This window comes from Mytilus galloprovincialis, chromosome 8 (assembly GCF_965363235.1).
Source record: "Mytilus galloprovincialis chromosome 8, xbMytGall1.hap1.1, whole genome shotgun sequence".
In the NCBI taxonomy this organism is placed as follows: domain Eukaryota; kingdom Metazoa; phylum Mollusca; class Bivalvia; order Mytilida; family Mytilidae; genus Mytilus; species Mytilus galloprovincialis.
Window position 1 is genome coordinate 82014070 of NC_134845.1, and position 25290 is coordinate 82039359.

General features: G+C 31.6%; 1 protein-coding gene and 1 long non-coding RNA gene across 5 annotated transcripts; both read left to right on the plus strand.

Moving 5' to 3' along the window:
* The first annotated feature begins 354 nt into the window (after window positions 1-354).
* Window positions 355-25070, plus strand: LOC143042671 (uncharacterized). 4 transcript variants are annotated; one of them, XM_076215091.1, is made up of 11 exons: window positions 355-489; window positions 2240-2399; window positions 4685-4831; window positions 6925-7115; window positions 8241-8455; window positions 16805-17050; window positions 19060-19216; window positions 21687-21791; window positions 22365-22555; window positions 23940-24208; window positions 24799-25070. In XM_076215091.1, exons 6-11 carry the CDS (start codon window positions 16984-16986, stop codon window positions 24811-24813), a joined length of 804 nt encoding a protein of 267 aa, XP_076071206.1. In that variant the 5' UTR covers window positions 355-489; window positions 2240-2399; window positions 4685-4831; window positions 6925-7115; window positions 8241-8455; window positions 16805-16983; the 3' UTR covers window positions 24814-25070. The 4 variants fall into 4 exon arrangements, with proteins under 4 accessions (XP_076071206.1, XP_076071207.1, XP_076071205.1 ...); XM_076215092.1 differs by having other exon boundaries at window positions 22443-22555; XM_076215090.1 differs by lacking the exons at window positions 19060-19216; window positions 21687-21791; window positions 22365-22555; window positions 23940-24208; window positions 24799-25070 and having other exon boundaries at window positions 16805-16941.
* LOC143042672 (uncharacterized) lies at window positions 17132-18239 on the plus strand. The gene is made up of 2 exons (XR_012968083.1): window positions 17132-17556; window positions 17589-18239. It is a non-coding gene; the product is annotated as an uncharacterized LOC143042672 (long non-coding RNA).
* Window positions 25071-25290: the final 220 nt, after the last annotated feature.

Genomic DNA, 25290 nt, shown 5'->3' on the forward strand with positions numbered 1-25290 from the left:
TTATTAGTCCGATGCACTAACCACTAAACCACGTTGTTAGTATGATACGGGTTATGTTCTGCTGATTTATTTTAGGATGGTAAGTGAGAACTGTTTTACGGACTTAATTGTAACGATAAAGTTTTAATAAATTGAATTATTGTCTTTGAACTAAACTATGTAATTATGTAAACTGATCGTATAAAAAAAATACGTAACCCTGAAATATACAGGAAGTTATCCTTCTTAAAAGGAATGGCGTAGCTGGTTAAAACCTGTTTATTGTATTGCGAAATATGCGCAGTAAAAATACAAACACACTTTTTACACTTGTTTATGTTAAAAAAATAGATATAGATCTTTAAAAATATATACGGGTTATTCACAACTAAATACTATGATTCAAAACATACATGTTAAATCATTATTGTACAATGTCTGAAGTTTTAAAAATGAAACACATCTTATTCGATATTGTAATTTTAATAGTATTGTTTAACAATAATCAAGGTAAATTGGGTTTTTTATCACTTTTTTTCAGATATTTGTATTTAATAAGATTATTTAAAGAAAGAAAGGAGTAAATATTTCATTTTTTTATAAAACTTTTGCAACTTTGTTTCACACATTAGTAACATTATATCGATGTTAAATGAAAACACCATATCGACCCAACTCCACATCTACATTATTGTGACTATGTCAAAATAAAATGAAAGCAGGTTAAGATCTTTATTTTTTAAATGTATCCATAGATAAATTGATATCTCTGCGCGATGTTTATACTGAGTATACATAAAAGATCAATAAAGGGGCACTAGCTACAAGATATATAAAAAATCTAAAGTTTAATTTTTTTCTGTTCAATCAATAATGAAAGTGAAATACTAGTAGTGAAATAACAATTCGCTTTTTGCAGCCAAAAAGGTTAAATTTTGTCAAATTACGCTACGAAACATTGATAATTAGTTATTCACTTGCAAGTGAATGAGTCGACCTCTTTAAATCCGTATTCATGTGAACTTCAATTTAACCCCTAGCTAGAGATTGACAATGCATGCATTGTACGTGTACTGGTTATTTAAAGAAAAAGAATGTCAACAATGAAAGTGAAACTACGGTAAATCATTTCATTACTAATTCGATGCACATAAAATCATTCTTATACGGTTAAAAACAATGAAAAACATCTATTTTTAATCTATAAAATAAAATCAAACAGACCTATAAAAACCAATTGCACGTGTTGGTTTAATCTATATTTATCTTTATTTATGTTTACATCGCTTATATGGTCGTCTGAGGTCAAATCGATAGGTAATTAGATGGCGTCTGGACTAAAATACACACGAAACGAACCTATATATTATCTACCCCATGCTCTGTAAACTGTTTGTTTTAGACTTTTGATAGTTTGGATAAATGTTTTACATTGTATAAATCAAATATGAGAATTTGAGTCAAATCGGTGACCTTGAATTTGACAGCTAGTGCCCCTTTAAACACAATGTATCAATATAAATATTATTGAATTGCTGTGGTTTACACAATGTTAAATAATCGAAAAGAAAAAGAAACCAATAGTCGTTTTTTTTTAGTATTGAGGGTTAAAATAGAATAGAGAATTCTTGTCTTATGTAGACGAAACGCGCGTCTGGCGTACTAAATTATAATCCTGGTACCTTTGATAACTATTTACACCACTCGGTCGATGCCACTGCTGGTGGACGTTTCGTCTCCGAGGGTATCACCATCCCAATATTCAGCACTTCGGTGTTGACATGAATATCAATAATGTGGTCATTTTTTATAAATTTCCTGTTTATAAAACTTTGAATTTTTCGAAAAACTAAGGATTTTCTTATCCCAGGCATAGATTATCTTAGCCGCATTTGGCACAACTTTTTGGGAATTTTGGATCCTCATGCTCTTCAACTTTGTACTTGTTTGGCTTTATAAATATTTTGATATGAGCGTCACCGATGAGTCTTATGTAGAAGAAACGCGCGTCTGGCGTACTAAATTATAATCCTGGTAACTTTGATAACTATCTAGACCAAAGGATGCGGATTAAACGGGGGGGAAAACAATGATAACAAATTTGAAAAAAAATAGGAAATATAGAATATTGGGGTGAATAAAATATATATAAAAAAAAAAAAGTACAGAATTTAAAGAAAAATCCTTCTAGACGTTCTTTGATATATTTCTCTGAGTTTTATCATTTTTATTTTTCTTGCAATGCTGCTTTTTGTTTTAGCCGAAATATGCACACCAGATGGTTCATGGTGGAAATATGAATGTAATCATATGCCTTGTCCCAACAACTGGTATGAGATGTGTGATCAATGTTGTAGAATGAATAGCACTTGGTATTGTGTCTCTGATGTCCGTTATCACTCATGTGAAGCTATTGCTCAGTAAGTATATAATTGTTTTTATTTTTATTATGTTTTTTAATTAAAATTGTTACACTTGACCGTGGTTGTTGAGCATTGCATGATGTATGTTCTGGATTAAATTATCGGACAGGTCATAGCAAACACTTAAAAAATGGTATGTGCGGCGTCGTTGCTTCACTACCGACTCCCTGAATCCGAATATATAGCAGGGAATTGGTTAAGGTTTCTACCTAGAGACAGTTAATTTGCACATTAACATGTTAGAAATTTGGTAACGCATGCAGTCTTGCACAAAAAACAACATTATTTTACTGATGTATCAATTGCATCAACCAAGGTAATATTCAAAACATCCACAGATGACGTAACTTGGTTTGTCGACAAGATAAGCGTATCCTGTTAATTTCCTGCACCTCCTGCCAGGTTCCAAAGTACTAAAACAATGAAAAATTCCAATACATTTAATTTAACATTTATATCATTGTTTGTCCTGATGTAATACTTGTCACTTTACGTCAAACAGCAATCCGTCAAACTATCAATAATGGTAAATTTAATGATATCATGTGATATCAAGTCATAGAAATGCCTATATTATGACTTTATAAACATGTTATTAAAAGATGAATGTTGTGTGCATTAAAACGTATATTAATTTTGAAAATAGATTTCATATTTCTATCAGACATGCAGCCTGGTTAAGGCTTTCTTATATAAACGTTGTCATGTTAACCATGTCACAGATTTTAATTAAGTGGACATTCAGTTCCTCTTTTTATCATTACTCTAACTATACAGTCATTTGCCTTACTGACATGTCAAAGTCATGGCTAAAAATGAAAAAGACAAACAGACAAATAATAGTACACTCGTGATGTTCATTCGTGTAATAATATCTAATTCGGCTTAATGAATAACCCATTTTATTCAACTTCTTATACATATTGATAGTTTAAACAATATTTTATTGGTCGAGACTATACCACGTGTCATTGAACAAATCTTCATATTCCCCGTCTGAAAATCATATTGCCCTCTGAGTTCATATTCCCCTCTAACATGTTTGGACTACATTATGCGACGTTACGCGCTGTTAATGTACATGAGGATTTAAAATTTTGTTTTTCAAATAGCGATCGCAAAAATCATTATCATGTTTAACAATAATCAAATTTAGACGTTAAAACAAAAAGACTCCTAATTAACTTTTGATCCGTACTGTTTATAAATGTGTAAGTTGTGTTTAGTTTTTAAAAAAAGCGAATTAAGAAAAAACAATGTGTGCAAGCAAATATTTCATGTTAAGCATATTGATAGTGGAATAAAACATTCATTTCCCTTCGCTTCGAGAGACATGAAGATTTATTCACCCTCGACAATCATATTTCCCTCGGGATAAGCCCTCGTGAAATATGAATATTCTTGGGTGAACAAATCTTCATATCTCCCTTATTCACGGAAAATAAATGTTTAATATGTCATCATTTGCTTTGCTCAATCGAAATGTTATAACCTTTTTTTTTTCTTAGCTCGAAAAGTGGAAACTGCCCCCTTGATATAGAACGGTACATGCATTTTTGAGTTGTGTTCATTAAGAACTTACCATAATATCAATATACATTGCTTAAATGTTGTAAAAGTGTATTGGTTACTATCTGTTCCAGAGAAACGTCTTAGTAAAAAGTGATATATTTGGTTTATTGTATTTGCTTCTAGGAGATACTGGGAAAATGTCATTGTACACGTTTTACACTTTAATTATGTCATCCATACTATAATCTTTATATCTTATGTAATATACATGTACATATATGTCATAACGTGTTTTTTTTTATACATTTTATACTTTATTTAAGTATTCTTTTACACTTTATGCTATATATTTATTTGTTGATACTTTTATATACTTCAGTACATTTTATACTTTATTCAAGTATTCCATTAAATTTTATACTTTAAAAGCATTTTTTTTAATTACTTTTGTATTGCATTCATATGTTTATACCAACCCCTGATTCCTTAAAATTAATAAAATTACATTTTCCGAACACAAGTCCAAACAGATAATGTTTAAATTGCTGCTGTTCGTCTTTGGGTCTTGGTCAGACCCTTAATTTGGAGCAAACGTTTGCTCTTCACAGTAGATGAAGAATGGACCCGTGTTTCTGTAATTCCCCCCGTGCGTAAATAAAGCTGGTATACCTTGAGGTGAAATACTATCAGGAATTTATTTCGTATAACTATTCTTCATATACGTATGACATTGATTTATTTAAGTTTTTTTTTATATATTTCGTTTCTAGAGGAAGCGTGACTACAACAACTACACTCAATCCTATTGGAGGTGTAACATTCACTACGAAAAGATATTCAACCGATAGACCATATCCAACACACAAACCAAATGACAACACAGACAACTATTCATCGAGTAGCAGGAAGGCATCCGTGTGAGTATTGTTTTAAATAAACATGTTTCATGAACAACAAAGTTTATCGACAGGTTGTAGGTATCCCCATGGGCACTAATTGTGCCCCTTTAATAGCAGACTTGTTTTTTGTACTGTTACGAATCACAGTTTATGATTAAACTCAGTACAGACCCGTCGAAATTGCATTTAATTGATAAATTCAACAACACTTACCGTTATCTTGATGATTTTTTTCATTAAATAATCAAGAATTTTCTCAATATACTGCTGAAATTTACCCCAAGGAACTTACTTTAAATAAATCAAATTTATTCGGTAATAACTGTCCTTTCCTGGATTTAGATATTTCGGTTTTAAACGGGAAACTCCACACAAAAATTTACGACAAACGGGACGATTTTTCGTTCCCTATTTTTAATTTTCCATTTTTAGATGTTGATGTTCCTTTGGCACCATCTTACGGTGTTTATATTTCACAGCTCGTTCGCTATGCCCGTGTCTGTTGCGACGTTTTTGATTTTAACGAACGTAATCTATGTATTACTGGTAAATTATTAAACCAGGGATATCGTTACCATAAATTACTTAAAACCTTTACTAAATTTTTCCAGAGATATAAAGATTTGGTTTTGAAGTTTGGTTGTACTTGTAGAAAACTTATTTCAAACGGGATAGCACATCCTCATTTTCACGGAAATGTTGTTAACCGTGCCCGAAAATTTCGAAATGATTAATGTAAACTTATCGCTCCTTTAAATAAACTTATTCTAAAAGGTTACCAATTCAACATTGTAATAAAATCATTGAACATTGTTTTTATTGGTATAAATATAGATTTTGTTATCAGTAAATTAAAAGCAAACTAAATATTACTAGCATGTTATATACATACACACATTTCATGGATCTACAATCTGTCGATACCTGTAACTTGGCATTGCACAAGGTTATGTTTTTCTCTGTTTATGACGTCTTTACACTAAATCCATTTGATGTTGGACGTGTACGGATTGATAGTTTAGTCTTAGATGCATGATTTGTTTCATTAGTTGTTAGTGGCTTTGAACTAGCGGTCAGATAACTGCGAGTACTCTCAGATCTGTTCCTAGTGTCTTTTTTGTCGGGATGTACAAGTACCCGGCCACGTCCACTTGTATTTTTGTCCATCTGATGAGTTAAGCCTTTTCCAACTGAGTTTTATAGTTCGTTCTTATGTTGTACTGTTATACCTCTGTCCCAGGTTAGGGGAGGGTTGGGATCCCGCTAACATGTTTGACACCGCCACATTATTTAAGTATGTGCCTTTCCCAAGTCAGGAGCCTGTAATTCAGTGGTTGTCGTTTGTTCATGTGTTACATTTTTGTTTTTCGTTCATTTTTTTTTATATAAATAAGGCCGTTAGTTTTCTCGTTTGAATTGTTTTACATTGTCTTATCGGGGCCTTTTATAGCTGACTATGCGGTATGGGCTTTGCTCGTTGTTGAAGGCCGTACGGTGACCTATAGTTGTTAATGTCTGTGTCATTTTGGTCTCTTGTGGACAGTTTTCTCATTGGCATTCATACCACATCTTCTTTTTTATATGTATAGACTGATGAAAACGAACTTGTTAAAATCTGAGCAGATACAATTAGACCGGTTATATTGTCAGTCCTTATATAAGGCCGTTAGTTTTCTCGTTTGAATTGTTTTACATTGTCTTATCGGGGCCTATTATAGCTGACTATGCGGTATGGGCTTGCTCATTGTTGAAGGCCGTACGGTGACCTATAGTTGTTAATGTCTGTGTCATTTTGGTCTTTTGTGGATAGTTGTCTCATTGGCAATCATACCACATCTTCTTTTTTATATTAGAGGGTTTTTTCCACAATTGTCAATTGAAAAGGTCAGATTTTGTGAGACATGTTTCTCGTAGAACTTCAAAAAGTATCTAGTAGGAACAATAAAAGTTCTTAAGATTTGAATATTATATAAAACAAAGTTTAAATGATTTAATGTTTACGCCGATTACAAACTCACAACGAAGCTTCTTTTTGTATTAATAGATACAACACCAAGGTATATATATTTAGATTACAATGAAAATGTTTTATTTTTCCATTTCAATTACAGAAGCATTGCGGTTGGGGCTTCAGTTGCTTTTGGAGCAGTAGTCATCATTGTTTTGTGTGTTATTTTTGTGGTTTTGAAACAAAGACGAAAAAGTGATCAACTTAGAAGGAATATGCCAATCACTGCCCCCAACGTGCTGATAGCTGGAAATAATGGACAGGCACGGGGAAATCCAATATATTATGTAGGGGGTATGTGGTATTACAAACGTATAAATACATTTGAAGAAATATAATAAACAAAGTAATTGAGAGTTTAAAGAAACAAAAGGGTTATTCAACCGCACATACCTTTTTTACCTGCTATATTTATTTTGCTCACACATTGTTCATGTTGTTGTTATCAATAAATGACATTTAATGTCACTTTCATATATCCATTAATAAAACAAGGTTTTATCGACCATTTCTACATACTAGGTAAATGACTATACCAAGTCCGGAATATGACAGTTATTTTCCATTTGTTTCATCTGTTGGAACTTTTGGTTCTTCCATTTTATAAGGGTCTTTCCGTGTTAAAGTTTCATTGAAATGCAGTATTTTTGTAATTTTACTTTTAATGAAGAAAAAAACAGAAAAATGATCGAGAGACAAATAGGAGTATACAATGAACACAAAACATAGAATCGAAATTTTAATACAAGAACCCTACGAAAAACCTTGGTTGATCTCAAGTTTTTAGTTTTTATAAAAGCTAAATGAATACAATTTGTATACATCTGTGATAAAAAGATTATGCATACATGGATATTTTTTAGTTTACAATGCTCATTCTATTCTTAATATTTTCGAACCTTATCAATTTAACCAAACTGAAATAGAGAAAAAAATTTAAACCAGGAAATGTGTTATATAGACAACTTTGTGCTCAAATTGGTACTAGGGACGTCTGTATCTTACACTGAAGTGTTAGTTTTAACTCTATATTGCAGCTTCTACTGCCATTTTTAGATTATTGATACCTACAAGTGTAACTAATGTATAAAAACATGCTCAATTGAATAACGAAAGTAAATAGTGTATATAACTGTGTTATCATACCATGCAAATGATCGGCCATGTATTCTCAATTTACTATTTCCCGCAAATTCTGGATTCCAATATTCAAACAGGAATGACCAAACTCATAAGTATTTGAAAACATCGACTCATTGTCAAAGACAGATAAAAATAAATTCCGATCAGCGAATCAGCGTAATTCATCTCAATCAAAATAGATCATAAATAACCTCATTTATGTTTTGGTTTACATCGAATGTGTATCATTTTTTAGATTAAACATTAAGTTCAAGTATTTATTTGTTTTATTAACAGACAGAGGAACAACCATAGCGCCTAACCAACCATATGGTTATACAAATACCAGTTTCGCTTACAATCAAAATGTGACCAATGGGAATCCGCAATATGCTTCACCGCCACCTTACTCAACGTGTGTTGTTTCTGGCCTATCAGGAAGAGGTTTGTCAGCACCAACTGACTCTGCAGTACATTATCAAGAAATTCAACATGTTGATGAAAACGCTGAGGTAAATAGATATATGTAAGCCAAAGCTCCGTGTGGAAGATTGTACTTTGTCCTATAATAGTTTACCTCTATAAATTGTGCCTTGGATGGAGAAGTTGTCTTATTAGCACTCATATCACATCTTCTTATGTCTATATAGTTAAAACGATGTATAATAAGTGATTTATTTAAGGAGAGATGTGGGCAAAAAACGAAAGATTATTTACATTATGATAAAGGATTAACAGCACTATAAATGAATAATTGCTTAGTTTGAAGAGTGGCCGTCGAAAAAAGTCAGTATGTAAGATGACATTCAACAAACCTAGGAGACAATTTTCTTTTCCAATAAAATGTGGTTAGTCTTCAAGCACATGGGCGGTATGTCCTCTTTTAATTATATTTTCCACCAAACACACATAAGGAATCGAAATTGCAAAACATACTCTCATAAAAAAACAACTTTTAAACATTATATTGCTTGTTTTAAATTTGAATGATCTCTACTTTACAATGTTTCAATCTTAATTTATATGTTGTTTTTTTATATCTTATTCTAATAAATCTATTAAAGAAAAAAGACGACCAGCATGATTGAAATGACTCTTTAGGAGCAATTTGACGAATGGATGCAAATTAATTATGATTTATCTGTTTCAGTATTCACAAGCGTCACATTTGTGAGTTCCATAACGAAGCACTGAGAGTGGGTTGTCAATACTACATATAGTATTTATTGAAAGACATGACGTGAATTACTCATATGATATCCTGTTCTGAATTGATGTGGTTCTACATGGCAGAACACTGAATTTGACACAGAACTGAAAATCACAACGACTTTTTATATGAGTTCTATCATATTCATAACAGTTAAAGTTATTGCATCGTCGCACTCATCATATACAAACATTTGGGAATAATTAAAACTATACAAGAAATTATCCTTGCTAAAAGGAACAGCGTAGCTGGTTAAGAACTGTTTATTGTATTGCGAAATTTGCGCAGTAAAAATACAAACACACGTTTTACCCTCGTTTATGTTATATAAAAAAAAGATATAGACCTTTAAAAATATATAGGGTTATTCGCAACTAAATTCTATGATTCAGAGCATACATGTTAAATCATTCTTGCACAATGTTTGAAGTTTTGAAAATGAAACACATCTACTTCGATATTGTAATTTTAATAGTATTGTTTAACAATAGTCAAGGTGAGTGGGGTTTTTATATCACTTTTTTTCAGATTTTTATATTTGATAAGATTATTTAAAGAAAGAAAGAAAGACATAAAGAAAAAAAGAAAGAAGTGAACATTTCAGTGTTTACAAAAATCAGAAATTTCATCTTTTGCCACTTTGTTTCAAACATTAAAATGAAAACACCGAATCGATCTAACTCCACATCGACATTATTTTGATTATGTCAAAATAAAATGATAGCAGGTTAAGATTTTTGTTTTAAATGTATCCTATAGATAGTTTGATATCTCTGTACGATGTTTATACTGCGCATACATAAAAGATCATAAAACACAATGTATATTTAATAAATATCATTGAATTGCTGTAAATTATACAATGTTAAATAATCGAAAAGTAGAAGAGATCAATATTCGTCTTTTTCATGACTTTTTTACTTGCTATATTTATTTTGTTCACACATTTTTCATGTTGCTGTTACAAATAAAAGGTATTCAATGTCATTGTCATAAAAAGGGAAATAAAACCAGGTTTTGTCGACCATTTCTACATAGGGAAATGAGTATACCAAGTCAGGAATATGACAGTTGTTCTCCATTTGTTTCATCTTTTCGAAATTTTTGTTCTGCCATTTCATAAGGGCCTTATCGTGTTAAAGTTTCATTGAATACGGTATTTTTGTTATTTCTTTTTATGAAGAAAAAACAAGAACAAAATCGAGAGATAAATAGCAGTATATCATGTATACAATAGTTACCAAAGGTACCAGGATTATAATTTACTACGCCGGACGCGCGTTTCGTCTACATAGAATAGAAATTTAAATACAAGAACCCTACGAAAAACCTTGGTTCATCTCAAGTAAAAAAAAAATTATTCATAAATGCTTGCTGTTAACAATTTGCTTCATTAATCCAGCATTCTAGTGAAAGGTCTCCTTATTTTTACAAGAAATCCAGGGTTTCTCTCTTTTTAACAATAATACATTACAATTTATCTAAACTATGTTATGCATATTTTATTTTCTATAGTAAATAAATAAGTTATTTTTTATTTAAGTTAATAAATAAATACAATTTGCATTCATATGTGATAACAACAAAGCTCATTATGCATGCATCGAAACATTTAAATTGTCAATGCTTTTTATATTCTGGATATTTTCGAATCTTATCAATTTGACCAAACTCAAATACAGAAAAAACGTCAATTTTATTTAGATCAGGAGAAACGTATAGAGACAACTTTGTGTTCACATTGATGCTAGGTGCGCCTGTATCTTACACTGGTCTGTGAATTTTAACTCCGTATTGCAACTTTTACTGCCATAATTATATTGAGTGCACTCACTTTCAGATTTGGATACCTTCATTTTTCTTTAAAGATATACAAACATAGACGTGCAATCGGTACCTTTAAGTGTAACAAAAACAAAACAAATAAGATTATATGTTCAATAAACCAATAACTAAAACTTGATCACAAAAATAAAGAAAATAAATTATACAATGCAATTGATCGGCCATGTATTCTCAACCTTACTATTTCCTGCAATATCTGAAATCCAATATTGAAAAGGGAATGACCAGACTCATGAATACTTGAAAACATGGACTGTTACTACTCATTGTCAAAGACAGATAAGAATAAATTCTGAATAGCGAATCAGAGTAGCTTATCTCAATCATACTAGATAATTAATTACTTCATTTAAATTCTGATTTACATCGACTGTGTATCATGATGGAGGTTAAACATTAAGTTCAAGTAGCTATTTGTTTTTATTAACAGACAGAGGAACAACCATAGCGCCTAACCCAACATATGGTTATACAAATACCAGTTTCGCTTACAACCAAATTGTTACCAATGGGAATCCGCAATATGCTTCACCGCCACCTTACTCAACGTGTGTTGTCTCTGACCAATCAGGAAGAGCTTTGTCAGCACCAACTGACTCTGCAGTACATTATCAAGAAATTCAACATGTCGATGAAAACATTGAGATAGATAGATATATGTGAACTAATGCTCCGTGTTGACAATTTACTTTGTCCTATAATGGTTTACTTCTATAAATTGTGACTTGAATGGAGAAGTTGTCTTATGAGCACTCATATCATATATTCTTATGTCTATATAATTATAACGATGTATAATAATTAGTTTATTTAAGGAGAGATGTGGGAAAACACGAAAGATTATTTACATTATGATTAAGGATAAACAGCACTATAAATGAATAATTGCTTAGCTTGAAGAGTGGCTGTCGAAAAATATCAGTATGTAAGGTGACATTAAACAATATTCTTTTCCATTTAAATACGGGTAGTCTTCAAGCTCACGGGATGTTGGTCCTATTTTAATTATATTTTCAACCAAACACACATAAGGAATCGAAATTGCAAAACATACTCTCATGAATATAAAACTTTTAAACATTATATTGCTGGTTTCAAATTTGACTGATCTCTACTTAACTATGTTTCAATTTTTATTTATATGTTGTTTTTTTATATATCTTATTCTAATAAAACGTTTAAACATTTATTGCTTGTTTCAAATTTGAATTATATTTGCTTTATTATGTTTCAATTTATATTTCTCTGTTTTTTATATCTTATTCTAATAAATCTATTAAAGATCAAATATAACCAGAATGATTGACTCTTTAGGAGCAATTTGACGCATGGATGCAAATTAATTATGATTTATCTGTTTCAGTATTCACAAGCGTCACATTTGTGAGTTCCATAACGAAGCACTGAGAGGGGGTTGTCAATGCTACATATAGTATTTATTGAAAGACATGACGTGAATTACTCATAGGATATCCTGTTCTGAATTGATGTGGTTCTACATGGCAGAACATGGCATTTGACACAGAACTGGAAATCACAACGACTTGTGATATAATCCAATCATATTAATAACAATCAAAATTATTGCATCGTCGTACTCATCATATACAAACATTTGGGAATAATAAAATCTCTTTACGATACTCATATCGGATTTTTTTATTGTTGAAGGTCGTATGGTGACCTATTGTTGTTAATTTCTGTGTCAGTTTTGTAAATCAGATGTTGATACTAAACAAATCCAAGTATTGTCGTTTGCTAACATTTGAAAAAAAAACTGCATGGGATTCTTTGAAGTAAAATTAATATATATAAAAAGTTTAAAGCAAAGTTTTGGTTTTGTGCATTTCAAATGCGTTGGCGGCCATTTTTAAAATATCCACCATTTTGAAAGTTATTGTCTAGTTTGAAATATTTACAGAACTTATCTGAAATGATTCCTTGTGTTGTATTTACTTTAAAAAGAATAAGTTTCAAATCCATTTGCTTTTTTTTTACAAATTTGTAAAATTTATAGCCATACCTGTTTTCTATATTCAAGGCACTTGGTATATCTATACAATCACAAATCATCGGACCATTAACCGTTGGTATATATAGTTATCAAACGTACCAGGATTATAATTTAGTACGCCAGACGCGCGTTTCGTCTACATAAGACTCATCAGTGACGCTCATATCAAAATAGTATTTATGATGGTTTCTTTTGGAAGAACAACAGGAGGGACGATGGTATAAGCTTTTGGTAAAGGTTTCAGATTTTCACTATTTAGTGATGTAGTAGCAATTGATAGTGTTTATTGTCTCGATATCCTCATTTCCTTGAATAAGATTCTGAAAGAGTGAAATGGTAGTACCATGCAACGATCTTAGAGCAGTTGTCGAACTCGGGTTATTGTCGACAATATCCACGGCTGAAGTTGTAAACACACCACTCCCAAGTATTGCGGCACACTTCCCATTTTCAATATTGAATGCCTCACAGATGGAGTTGCCAAGTGCACTTCTTGCTTCATACAATATCATTGTCTCATCATCGAAGTTTGTTTTAGTTGCCTGTTTAAATGCAGCACCAACATCATCGTTGAAAAGTAGAAGCATGTCTTTTCCTTGTTAATAGGCCTGCAAGTTTGTGATAGCTTCAAGAACTCGGTTTTTTCATATCTATCGAATGCACTCTTCTAGATGTGTCTATTACAAACTGTTCTAAGCGAAACTTGTACATCCTTATTAAGTCTGCTAATTTGAATACTGCAGTATATGCATGATTTTTCTAAATACACAAGAACATGCAGTACTTTATATACGGTTGTCTGAACTTTTATCATTAATATTTAGTGGTCTAGCTCTATTTTATCAATTGTTCAGGTACTAAACATTATAAATTGCTTCTTGAGAAATCATGTTCTGCGCTTAATATTTACGAAAGTACTATATCTTACAAGTTGAGTACACATTTACGTACATGGTTGTCTATTTCAAACGTAGATGATGTGTGTAGATCGCATGAAGACTCACAACAGAAGAAACAATCTTCGGTCATTATCATTGTTGCAGAGCTAATACTTTGACGTGTTATTTTACTTGTAGTCCCAACCTGCTAACCACTTTCTCCTCTCCTCTTCTGCTGTTCATGCCTTTCAATCTTTAATTCTGAAAATTCATTTCTACATGTGTTGTGCCATTTTACATTGTGCAGCTGCAAGTTTAAAGCCAAACCATTTTCGTCTTACGTCAGATACATGTTCAAATCTAATTTGAATCGGGAACCATTCAATTAGCCGACATCGTTCTAAAATTGTTCTAAGTGTTTTGTATACTATTCCTACTTATATATCGTTTGGTATTAGCGGGACACTATACACTTTCATTAGTCTGTTCTTGCCAACAATACCGTCTTTTCAGTCAAAGTCGGAAAATATGAAGATGTTGATGGTTATTCAATATCTACAATTTTTATCAGTTTTTACATTGCTAACATTACAAGTTTATAGCTAAAAAAATACAGCTACGAGACTATTTTACCTCAAATGATAAAATAAATCTGATTTGTTCATTATTGCAATTATGTTTCAAACTTTTAAACTATTTTGCATAAATAAGAAACATATAATAACCTAGTACTAGTCAAATTTGTTAATTTTAATATTCGATGACGGCCATCTTGAAAAAGGTCGCCATTTTGAAAATTTAAGGTGGTTCCATAGCTTATACTGTTCAAAATACCCATTCTTACTCTCATGTTAAATTTGATGCTTTTATCATCAAACCCACAATTATTTCACCAATCAGCCGGACTATTGACATAAAAGAAAATAATGGTAAAGAACAATAATAAATGGAGAAAATTGAGCAAATACAACAATGGGATGATACTAATGGGGTGTAAAAGTATAAAGAATAACCATCGAAAGAAAATGAATTAGTATAAGTTATATAATATTAATCACAGAAAAAGGGATATGAAAAATAAAAAACCCTTATGTCTATAGAAATCATTACTAAAATCATAAATAAGCGTTGTGTATAACGATAAAGAAAATTTCTCTCCAAATTTTAAAAGCAGAAATCAAGTACATGTTACCTCTCATCCTAACCCTAATACACGAATAACGTAAAGTTTACAGTATAAATTCCTCCATAAATACTCCGGTTTAAAGTACACAGATATTATTGAACCCATTTTCAGATTTAACAATTTTTTTAACGATGGAAAACTTGAACGTTTCATTAAAAAAGTCGGCATAACTAATAAAATAATTTTACATAAATATTGACTTAAATCTTCTTGTATTCATATTTTAGTGTACAAAGACATTAGCTAGAACCGGATTTTTATTCAACTAAATGACACATCATTCATAACGAGATATTTTTTATGTGTCATTAAGAATAAATTATCTATGTGAGATCAAAAATGCAATATTTAATGTTTAACAAATATCCGTGTTGATCAGCGTATAATGTGAGATTTGATTATCAAAAAAATAAACTTGTAAAGGGAGTTTCCCTATCAGTTTCAAAATAATAAGCTTTAAAAACTAGTTTATATTGAAAAGAGATTAGTAAAGGAATCAAAAGGGCCAAAACGTCAATGTGCTTGTTTTCGAGGTATAAGCCATTGACATTTTGGTGAGAAAAGGTTTTTTCTGGACATTTCTTGGCTTTAAATTTTACAATTTTAAGTTCTCAAAAACTATTAAAAAGGAATTAAAATTTTATAAGGCTTTTACAGAAGGCTTATCATAATGCATGTAAAAGATTTATAGAAAGAAAAAATGGGGTTCAATGGGTCAATTTTTTTAAGTAGATATAGGAAGATGTGCTGTCAGTGCCAATGAGACAACTCTCCATCCAAATAACAATTTAAAAAAAAGTAAACCATTATAGGTCAATGTACGGCCTTCAATACGGAGCCTTGGCTCACACCGAACAACAAGATATAAAGGGCCCCAAAATTACAAGTGTAAAACCATTTAAACGGGAAAACCAACGGTTGGATTAAACCAGAAGATTCCGAAAATCTGACAAGAGTTCCAATGCATGACAAGCAAATACCTCAATTTACAAATTATTGCAAGTATCTATTAGTGTACTATTTACCAATTGCAGAGACAACTACATATTTTATTTTCATTGATTGATAACGTTTGATTTGTTAAGATTCTATAGTCTTCACCTTTTTTACTGGCCTTATGACAAGAGTTATCTTAATCATGACTTTTTTTAATGTGTGGATGTTGTCTTTGAAAGTTGTCCAGTTAAATAATCCGAGTTATTTCAAGGTTGGTGGAAGTTTTCTTGGTCCGACTTGTGTTTACTTGTGTTTTTTTGTGTCTTGATCATCAACTAACCAGTTGACAGATCATAAGAAAAGGGTGTAGAACCACAACTCTTAAAGCGACAAAGATTTCAACTACGCTTGAAATGCTGAATAAAAAAAGAAACATCAATTCTAGGCTTTTGTCGCTCTGTATATCTAATGTTGAATACTTCGTGCATAGCTTTTTCTGTTTATCTTATTATCATTTATTCAATTGTGTTTACACGAAGAATCGATTTTATTCCCCTTCCCTTTTTTTAGTTAGTATTGCGCTTTTTTAATAAATATAACATAAATTGCATAAAAAAATATAATACAATTATAACCTGTACTAGGGCTACAATGAAGATGAACTGTGTCAATTGAAATCGTGCATTTGGAATCAACCGATATTATTTGATGGTTTGATATGACCAAAACAATATATTATCATTGGAAATGTTGCGAGAATCAGACTTCAAAAAAGTAATGATTTGTTTTCAGGTGTAACGGTAAATTTCACTACCATTGTGCACGCTATTAATACAAACAGTGTATACCCGTATGTACTTGTTTACAAACGCAATGAACTGTCAAAAAATATATACAGGTAGCTCATGATCAACTAGATACATCGATTTAGAAAATAAACGAGTGCTTGTAAAATACTTGACGTCTATAAGATGAAACAGAGTTTCTTCGACGTAGTTGTTTTTACTGTATCATGTGTATTGTTTGACAATATTCAAGGTAAGTAGAACTCTTTTGTATCAGTAGTTCTCATATACATAAGTATACAAAGCAAAACTCGGAAAAATTTATGATGGCCAACCTACTTCCTCTTTATATAATATTAAATTTCGAACACATAATGGCCATTTATAATTTCGTCGAAAAATCAAATCAAAGCTTTCCGAAGTTTTGAATTAAGATTTTTGTTTACATGCTTAACCGTGCGATTCATTTTTACTTCATTGTTGATTAGTTTTCACATGACCGAATACTAATACTGGATATTGAGTTTTAAGTAATATAACAAAATTCAACGTGTTCTATTTATAATGTCGCTTGTATGTAAGATATTAAGTTAAAGTTATCAAAGTAACGTAAAGGTACCGGGATTATAATTTTGTACGCCAGACGCGCGTTTCGTCTTAATAAGACTCATCAGTGACGCTGATATCAAAATATTTATAAAGCCAAACAAGTACAAAGTTGAAGAGCATTGAGGATCCAAAATTCCAAATACAGCTAAGGTAGTCTATGCCTGGGTAAAGAACATCCTTAGTTTTTCGAAAAATTAAAAGTTTTGTCAACAGGAAACTTAAGAAAATGACCACATTATTGATATTCATGTCAACACCGAAGTGTTGACTACTGGACTGGTGATACCCTCGGGGACGAAACGTCCACCAGCAGGGGCATCGACCCAGTGGTGTAAATAGTTATCAAAGGTACCAGGATTATAATTTTGTACGCCAGACGCGCGTTTCGTCTTCAAGACTCATCAATGACGCTCATATCAAAATATTTATAAAGCCAAACAAGTACAGAGTTGAAGAGCATTGAGAATATGCCTGCAATTTGATAAGAAGCATTAATAAAAAAGTAATTGAAAGTTTCTTCATGTCTGAGTATATGTTAATCTTTTTTTTTTCAAAGAAAAACAGTTTGAAATATATTACCTTAGGCATAATGTAAACACCAATCATAGATAATTCTAATAGGGAGAGAAAGTACTAATATTTCTTTCACGAAGATCAAATTTTGATATTCCTTATCAGAAAGTAAAAAGACTAATTGAGATCTCTATATTTTCTATATTCAGTAAATGATTCATTTGTCACTGTTGCTAGATGCCACCATGAGTAAACAGTAAAGTGTTGTGGTACTTGTTTTTTGGCTTAACATAAAGCACAACAGGGTCGTTAAGTTCAAACGGATGTAAAATAACCGTAATGTGTAAATAGAATTTGTCTCATTAAAAAATACAATGTGTTCTTCTTCTACCACGACTTGCATCAGTTGTATCGTAGTAGTTTAAGCGCTTTAATTGTTGGAAATTATGTGTTCTATTTACGGTGCAAACTAAAGACAGGAAAGTAAGTATTTAAACGCATGCGGTATACAGAGATGATAGCAGACTGGTGGTATCAGAGTCAAAATTCGTGTATTATTACATGTGTTCCTGCAGACTCGTACATCTAGACCTATTTCAGGTGATATTTGCCACTGGGTATAGGGTTCAAAATCCATCATCATTTTTTCCTTAACTTCACTGAACCTACGATGAAAATATGTCATATCATTAGTGGAATTCATGAAAGCATAAATTTCTGAACTGGTGTGTTTTTCCGCAATAAAAACATTTCTGGACAAGGATAAATTAATCTCTACTAGTCTAAAGGTTCCAGTGTAAAACATACTTCATTTCATTTATCAAACTCTGGACCTGTTATCTATCGTATATGACAATGAGTAAAAACATCTCGATCTTAGATAACAACACAACCTTGAACTATATAACATTTATAGTGTTTGATTTATGTCAAAATGTAATGAAAAAAAGCAAGTTTTTAAGTACTGAATAGATAATTTAATTTGCCCTTGCAATTTGAAAACTGATCGTCCATGAAAAAAACCTTGTGTGCGTATATTTCTAAAAGATATTTGTGACGCCTAATAAGAAAACAAATCTCAGTTTTTCACGAATGATTTTGATTTCATTTTTTCTAACGATGATTTATTTTCTATTTAAGCCGAAATATGTGAAACATCATGGATAAAACATGAATGTAATGATAAACCTTGTCCGGGTGACATGTGGTATAGGAACTGCAATCAATGTTGTAAAATAAAAAGCACGTGGTTTTGTGTTCATGATGTAAACGATCACAAATGTGAAGCTACTGGACAGTATGTATATATTAACTCTTTTTGTTTTTGTTTTGTTTTCTATTTTTTTTTATTCGTTATATGCAAACACGATCTTTGTTCCGTGGTTGATACATATATAAAGTTCATTTTTTCATTGGTTTGAATTCCTGACCGGGTCACAGCACATACTCGAAACTGATATGTTTTGCTTTAAGCTTAAATGTTGCTTTAGAAGTTATATTAACGACTTGTAGGCCAACAGTCTGGATATGTAAGGTAGAATGTATTTAAAAGTACGGATACCGTATAGCGGGTTATTTTTGCTGGTGACAAATTTTGCGATTTTCATTGAATAAGGAATACGAAATATTTTGGCGGTTATAATTTGACGGATTCAAAACTGTTATCAATACATTTGCATGTGCCGTTTTAAATTTGCGTAATTTATTTTGGCGATTTTGTTTTAATCGCAAAAATAGGCGAAAATATGCAGCTCGCGAAAATATGCAGCTCGCGAAAATAACCCGCGAAACGGTACTTTGCACTTTGCTCTTTACGTTTGAAATCTTAATTAGCATTTCGCGCAAGCGCATTAGACTAGTAAAAAGAGTAGAACACTGATGTTCAAATCTCACGAACCGATTAAGGTGGTAGACCTTGGTTAAGGGAAATAACTCTTAAAATCATCAGTACGTTTGTGTCAACCATTTTCATAAATATATTCTAAGCTTCTAGGTTGCATAGATTATTTTCAATCTGTTTCAGGTAAATGCTTAAAATACATTGATGAAACTTGACTTTTACAAACACATAACTGATTTAAAGAGTTATCTCCCTGAACCAATGTCTACCACCTTAAGACGATACAAATCAAGTTAAACAAAGATACATGAGGGAATCCCAAGTAATAAAAAAATAGCCATAAAGGGAACAGTATTATACCGGTGTTCGAACGTCATAAATCGATTGAGAGAAAAAAATCCGGATTACAATCTTTAACTGAGGGAAACACATCACCTATATGAGTAAAACAACGAAACAACAGAAACACTTAAGTGCAACATAAAACCTAACGACAATGTAATACAAACAGAAACTAACTACAAAATAACAACCACCATTCTCCTAATTTTGTACCAGCAAAACCGGGTTTGTCGAGAGAGTACGCATTTCTTTTGTTATGCATGTATCGATTTCCTTAACATTTCGCACTAAATAAGAAAGTATAAATCAACGTTTGAATTCGAAGGACACTTATATTCAAGCATAACATTTACAACTGTCATCAATTTTATAGATAAATGAAAAATAGGAAATTACCTTACAGAAATGCATATTTTGCCATAAAATTCCTTTTTTTACTCTTAAAAGCAGTTTTCCTTTCCTGTATATCAGGATAACAGTTAGAGCATTGGATGACTCATCGTGGTTCTATTAACATTGTTTTGTGTGTAAAGTGGGTCACCCAAGACTAACTATATTATATTTGACTTGTTTTCATCATTTTGTTTACGACATATTTACTGTTGTTGAAAATACAAATGTTTCAAATAATTTGAATCACACCATTATTTCTTTGGATATATAGAGCAGTTAAACAAACATTTTTTTTTTGTTATCATCGAGACGTTTGATTTCTGTTTACTAATAATTTGCGATTTACATTGCTGCTCAAAGTCTCTAAGTAAAAGTGATGTTTTAAACATTGACCAACAGTTGATTCATCACAGTTGGTATATACTTAAAAATAAGTTAACAAAAATACCGAACTCCGACAAAAAAATCAAAACAAATTGTCCCTATTCAAATTGCAAAATCAAAACATCAAAAACATCAAACTAATGGATAACAACTGTCATAGTTCTATTGGAACGTCATATGACGTAGTATTGGAATTTTCTAATGTAGAAAAGGATGGATATAATAGGATTTTATGACTACCTAAAAAGTGTTTGGGTTATAACATAAATACATTTCATACATTTATTTATCATCTGCATATAGGTGTAATACTACCATTGATTTCCCTCTATTAGTCTTAGTAGAATTTGCAATTTCTAAAAATGTGCAGAATTAGCTTTGCTTCAAATAAAGAAATACTTGGCATGAGTAAAGTTTAATCCTGTCCATTACTGTAGAAAAAAAAATTCACATAACATTTCATTGCATATAAGATAATAACCATCACTGGAAGTTAACCTTTCAATTGTTCCCCTTTTTTAAATATGTGTACAGGCTTTAGTACCCATTTAATCTCAAGTTTTCAAAATGGTCTATATAAATCCCAAATAAAAATGTTATGGTGCCTATAAATAACCTAAAATATATGTTTATGTCCACGAAATGTTTTACTACAATAAAACGTAGGATCAATTACCTACAACTTAAATTCAAGGGATTTTTTCGACCTATTTTCGTCGGCAACTGGATGTGACGTATCATGATTTGATGGTATTACAACCGCATGACATTGATTTATTGAGAATCTATTTATATATTTTTTTTCTAGAGGAAGGTTGACTACAAGAAGATATTTTACAGATCGGCCATATCCAACACAAAACACACACGACGACACAGGCCAATATTCATCAGATAGCAACGAAGTGTCAGTGTGAGTATTTTTATGGTAAACATACTAATATCAAATCAAATCAAATGATATCGGTCATTCGTTGGTCCATGGAGATCATTTTCAATCGAATAAGTCTGATTTATTTAGTAGCGTTTGTCCTTAGAGAGTTTAAATACGTCTTTAACATGAGAATTTAAATTAGTTTGCGACCATCAACCACTGAATTAAATAGTATCTGTCGATAATACGTTAATGATTTGTAGTAAATATAAAAAAAAATGCATACAAGACTAATAAGTTTAATAAATATGCATGCAAAGATTCAATAATTTCGCTTACATTTCAATTTCAAGAGGAGGGGCAAAAGATACCAGAGGGATAGTCAAACTCATAGATCGAAAATGAACTAACAAAGTCATATCAAAATAAGACAAAGACAAACAGACAAGTAAAAGAACACAATACACAAAATAGAGAACTAAAGAATAAGCAACACGAAGCCCACCAAAACTTCGGGATGATCTGAGGTGCTGCGGAAGGGTAAGCAGATCCTGGTATCATATTACGCTGAATTACAAAATAATGTGTTGTTTTTCTCCATTCTAATTACAGAACCTTTGCTGAAGTTGCTTCAATTGCCTCTGGAGCAATATTTACTATTATTGCATGCTTAATTTTTGTGTTTTTGAGTCGTCGACGAAAAAGTAATCAACTTAGAAGGAATATTCAGGTCACTTCCACCAATAACCAGATAGGCGGGAATAATGGAGTGCCACGAAGTTATCCGGAATATAATGTAGGAGGTATGTGTCATTAAGGTGTGCGGGAGTCCTGATTAAAATTTATAGAATTGTATACTATTTGTCAAAATGTAATTTTATCATGTTTATTTTTCCAAAATGTAATTAAAAGTCTTGGTCACAGGACTTTATATGCTGCTACAAGTTTTTCAAAATTGTTAGATTTTGTTAAGATTATGCAAATCCAAGTTTGTGAGATAAAAAGAAAACTGCACCAGAAAAAAATGGGGTCACTGGACTTGTTTTTCTTGCTACATATTAAAATAGGTTAATGTAAAAGAGAGTGACGAAAGATACCAGAGGGACAATCAAACTCATAAATCGAAAATAAACTGACAACGCCATGGCTAAAAATGAAAAGGATAAACAGACAAACAATAATACACATGATACAACATAGAAAAATACAAAATAAACAACAGAAACCCCACCAAAACCTAGGGGTGATCTCAGGTGCTCCGGAAGGGTAAGCAGATCCTGCTCCACATGTGGCACCCATGGTGTTGCTTATGAGATAACAAATCCGGTAAATAGTCTAATTCGGTATGTCACATTTATCACTTTCTATTAAAAAAAAAATAGGAATTACTTGTGGCACCCATGGTGTTGCTTATGAGATAACAAATCCGGTAAATAGTCTAATTCGGTAGGTCACATTTATCACTTTCTATTAAAAAAAAAATAGGAATTACTTTATCTGAGTTATCTCCCCTCAAATTGCAACTAACAACACAACTTTTTTTTACTATAACTAATATAATGCAACTCTGATGAACAATCGTAAGTATGTGTTTATCAATTTACAATGTACCTTCAAATCATGACCAACTAAGCACACACAAATCTTAGATATCATTTAAACAAGGCGAAGTGTAACTTGTGAAAGAGACATAAGATCTTTGTTTCAGCTACTAATAAATGTAATAATTAAATGACGTAGGCATGATCACATATACAATGTACCTGTACTGTTTCATATTAGTTATGTATACTCAAGAACATATACCTGAAACATGCAAGTATAATGAGATCTCGATGAATCCAGAATGGTCAACTTTCGAGCAAATTGAAACAGTGATTTTATATAACTATGGGATGTAAATTCTAGCATACAATACAATTCAAATTACCAGCCCTTTGCCTTGTATTTATGTACATTACGTTTTTCTGCATCTTCTTTATCTTTACACAAATATCGTAATACGTATGGCCATACTCATGAACACCTGACAACATGGACGGTTGCTACTCATTGTTAAAGATTGACAGGAATAAGTACCGTTTCAAAAAACAGCCCTTATTAACTAAATGGTTTAGTACAGTTGTTTTGCTGTCTTACAGCGGACGAATTACATTAAATTCACTTATCTATGATATTTATCGACAGACGGCAGAACAACCATACAGGGTTACCCACCACCTTTTTATACCAATGCCAGTTTAACCTGCTCTCAAAATGTGATCAATGATTATCTACAAAATGATTCACCACCACCTTACTCAGAGTGTATTAATCATGATCAATCAAATACAGCTCTGTCAGTTCCACCTTACTCAGAGTGTATTATTCATAATCAATCACAGATAGTTTTGTCACCACCAACTGACTCTGTAGTACCTTCTCCAGAACTTCAACTTCTCGACGAAATAGCTGAGGTATATATATAAATATATATTACTAGTAATAAAATGTATAATCAAGTCGAGCACAGATTCGTATACTCATAAAATAACCCCACAAAAATCATGTAAATAGACGTAGACAATAACACACCTTCTGTTAGGTTTAAACGTTTCTATAGGTACCAACCGTCACCTTTACTTAAAACATTGTTGTAACATCACAACAACTGCATAGATTGCTTGATATTCAATGACATTGTGCCAATAGAGATCAATCGAGTAAGTTTTCCCTGTAAGCTGGTAGAGAAAGGCATTTTCGAATGAAAGAGAGGCGACAGATACCACAAGCACATTCCAACTCGTAGGTAGAAAATAAACTGACAATGTCATGGCTAAATAAAAAAAAAAGACAAACAGACAAATAATAATACACAAAACATAACATGACAAACTAGAGACTTAGCATCAGAAACTCCACCAAAAATTTGGAGGGATTTAAGATGCTCCGAAAAGGTAAGCAGATCCTGCTCCAACTAAATAGAGAATGAAAATTCTGAAAATATTATTTAAAAACAACTTGCCGCATACATGTGATAATTAAGATAATTCTGATTCTGTTTCAGTCTTCTCCAGCATAACAATTGTATTTGCCATAATGACGTGTTGACAGTTGCTGAGAATGCAGACATTATCATTAAAAAGCATGACGTGCAATATACATGTAATATCCTGTTCTGAATTGGTGTACTTTTATGGAAGAATGCGGAATTCAACAAAGAACAAGGAATCATAAAGACTTGTGATAAAAGTTCCATCGTATTATAACAGTTAAAATTATTTCTTTGTTTAGCTTATCATGTAAAAACATTTGGAATAAAATGACATTCCATTTCTATGCATGCCATCCTACTCAATCATTTTATGTTGACGTTTTTTTTTTTCTTATGATAAAGATTGAATAAATGACTGTTGCATTCTAAGAAAATATTTCACCCTGCCTTTAATACATGTGACTGTCGTAAGCCATTAATTCCATCACTGAAGGTGTCTTGTCATTGTTTAATAAATTGTCATTTGATAGATGATCTATGCTTAATATAGCCTTTTAAAAACTT

Coding starts and splice junctions, on each gene's coding strand:
- LOC143042671 (XM_076215088.1), top strand. CDS start 393: ATGTTAAATCATTATTGTACAATGTCTGAAGTTTTAAAAATGAAACAC. Junction 7,116..8,240: donor TCCAATATATTATGTAGGGG/GTATGTGGTATT, acceptor TTTTATTAACAG/ACAGAGGAACAACCATAGCG. Junction 8,456..9,093: donor ATGTTGATGAAAACGCTGAG/GTAAATAGATAT, acceptor TATCTGTTTCAG/TATTCACAAGCGTCACATTT.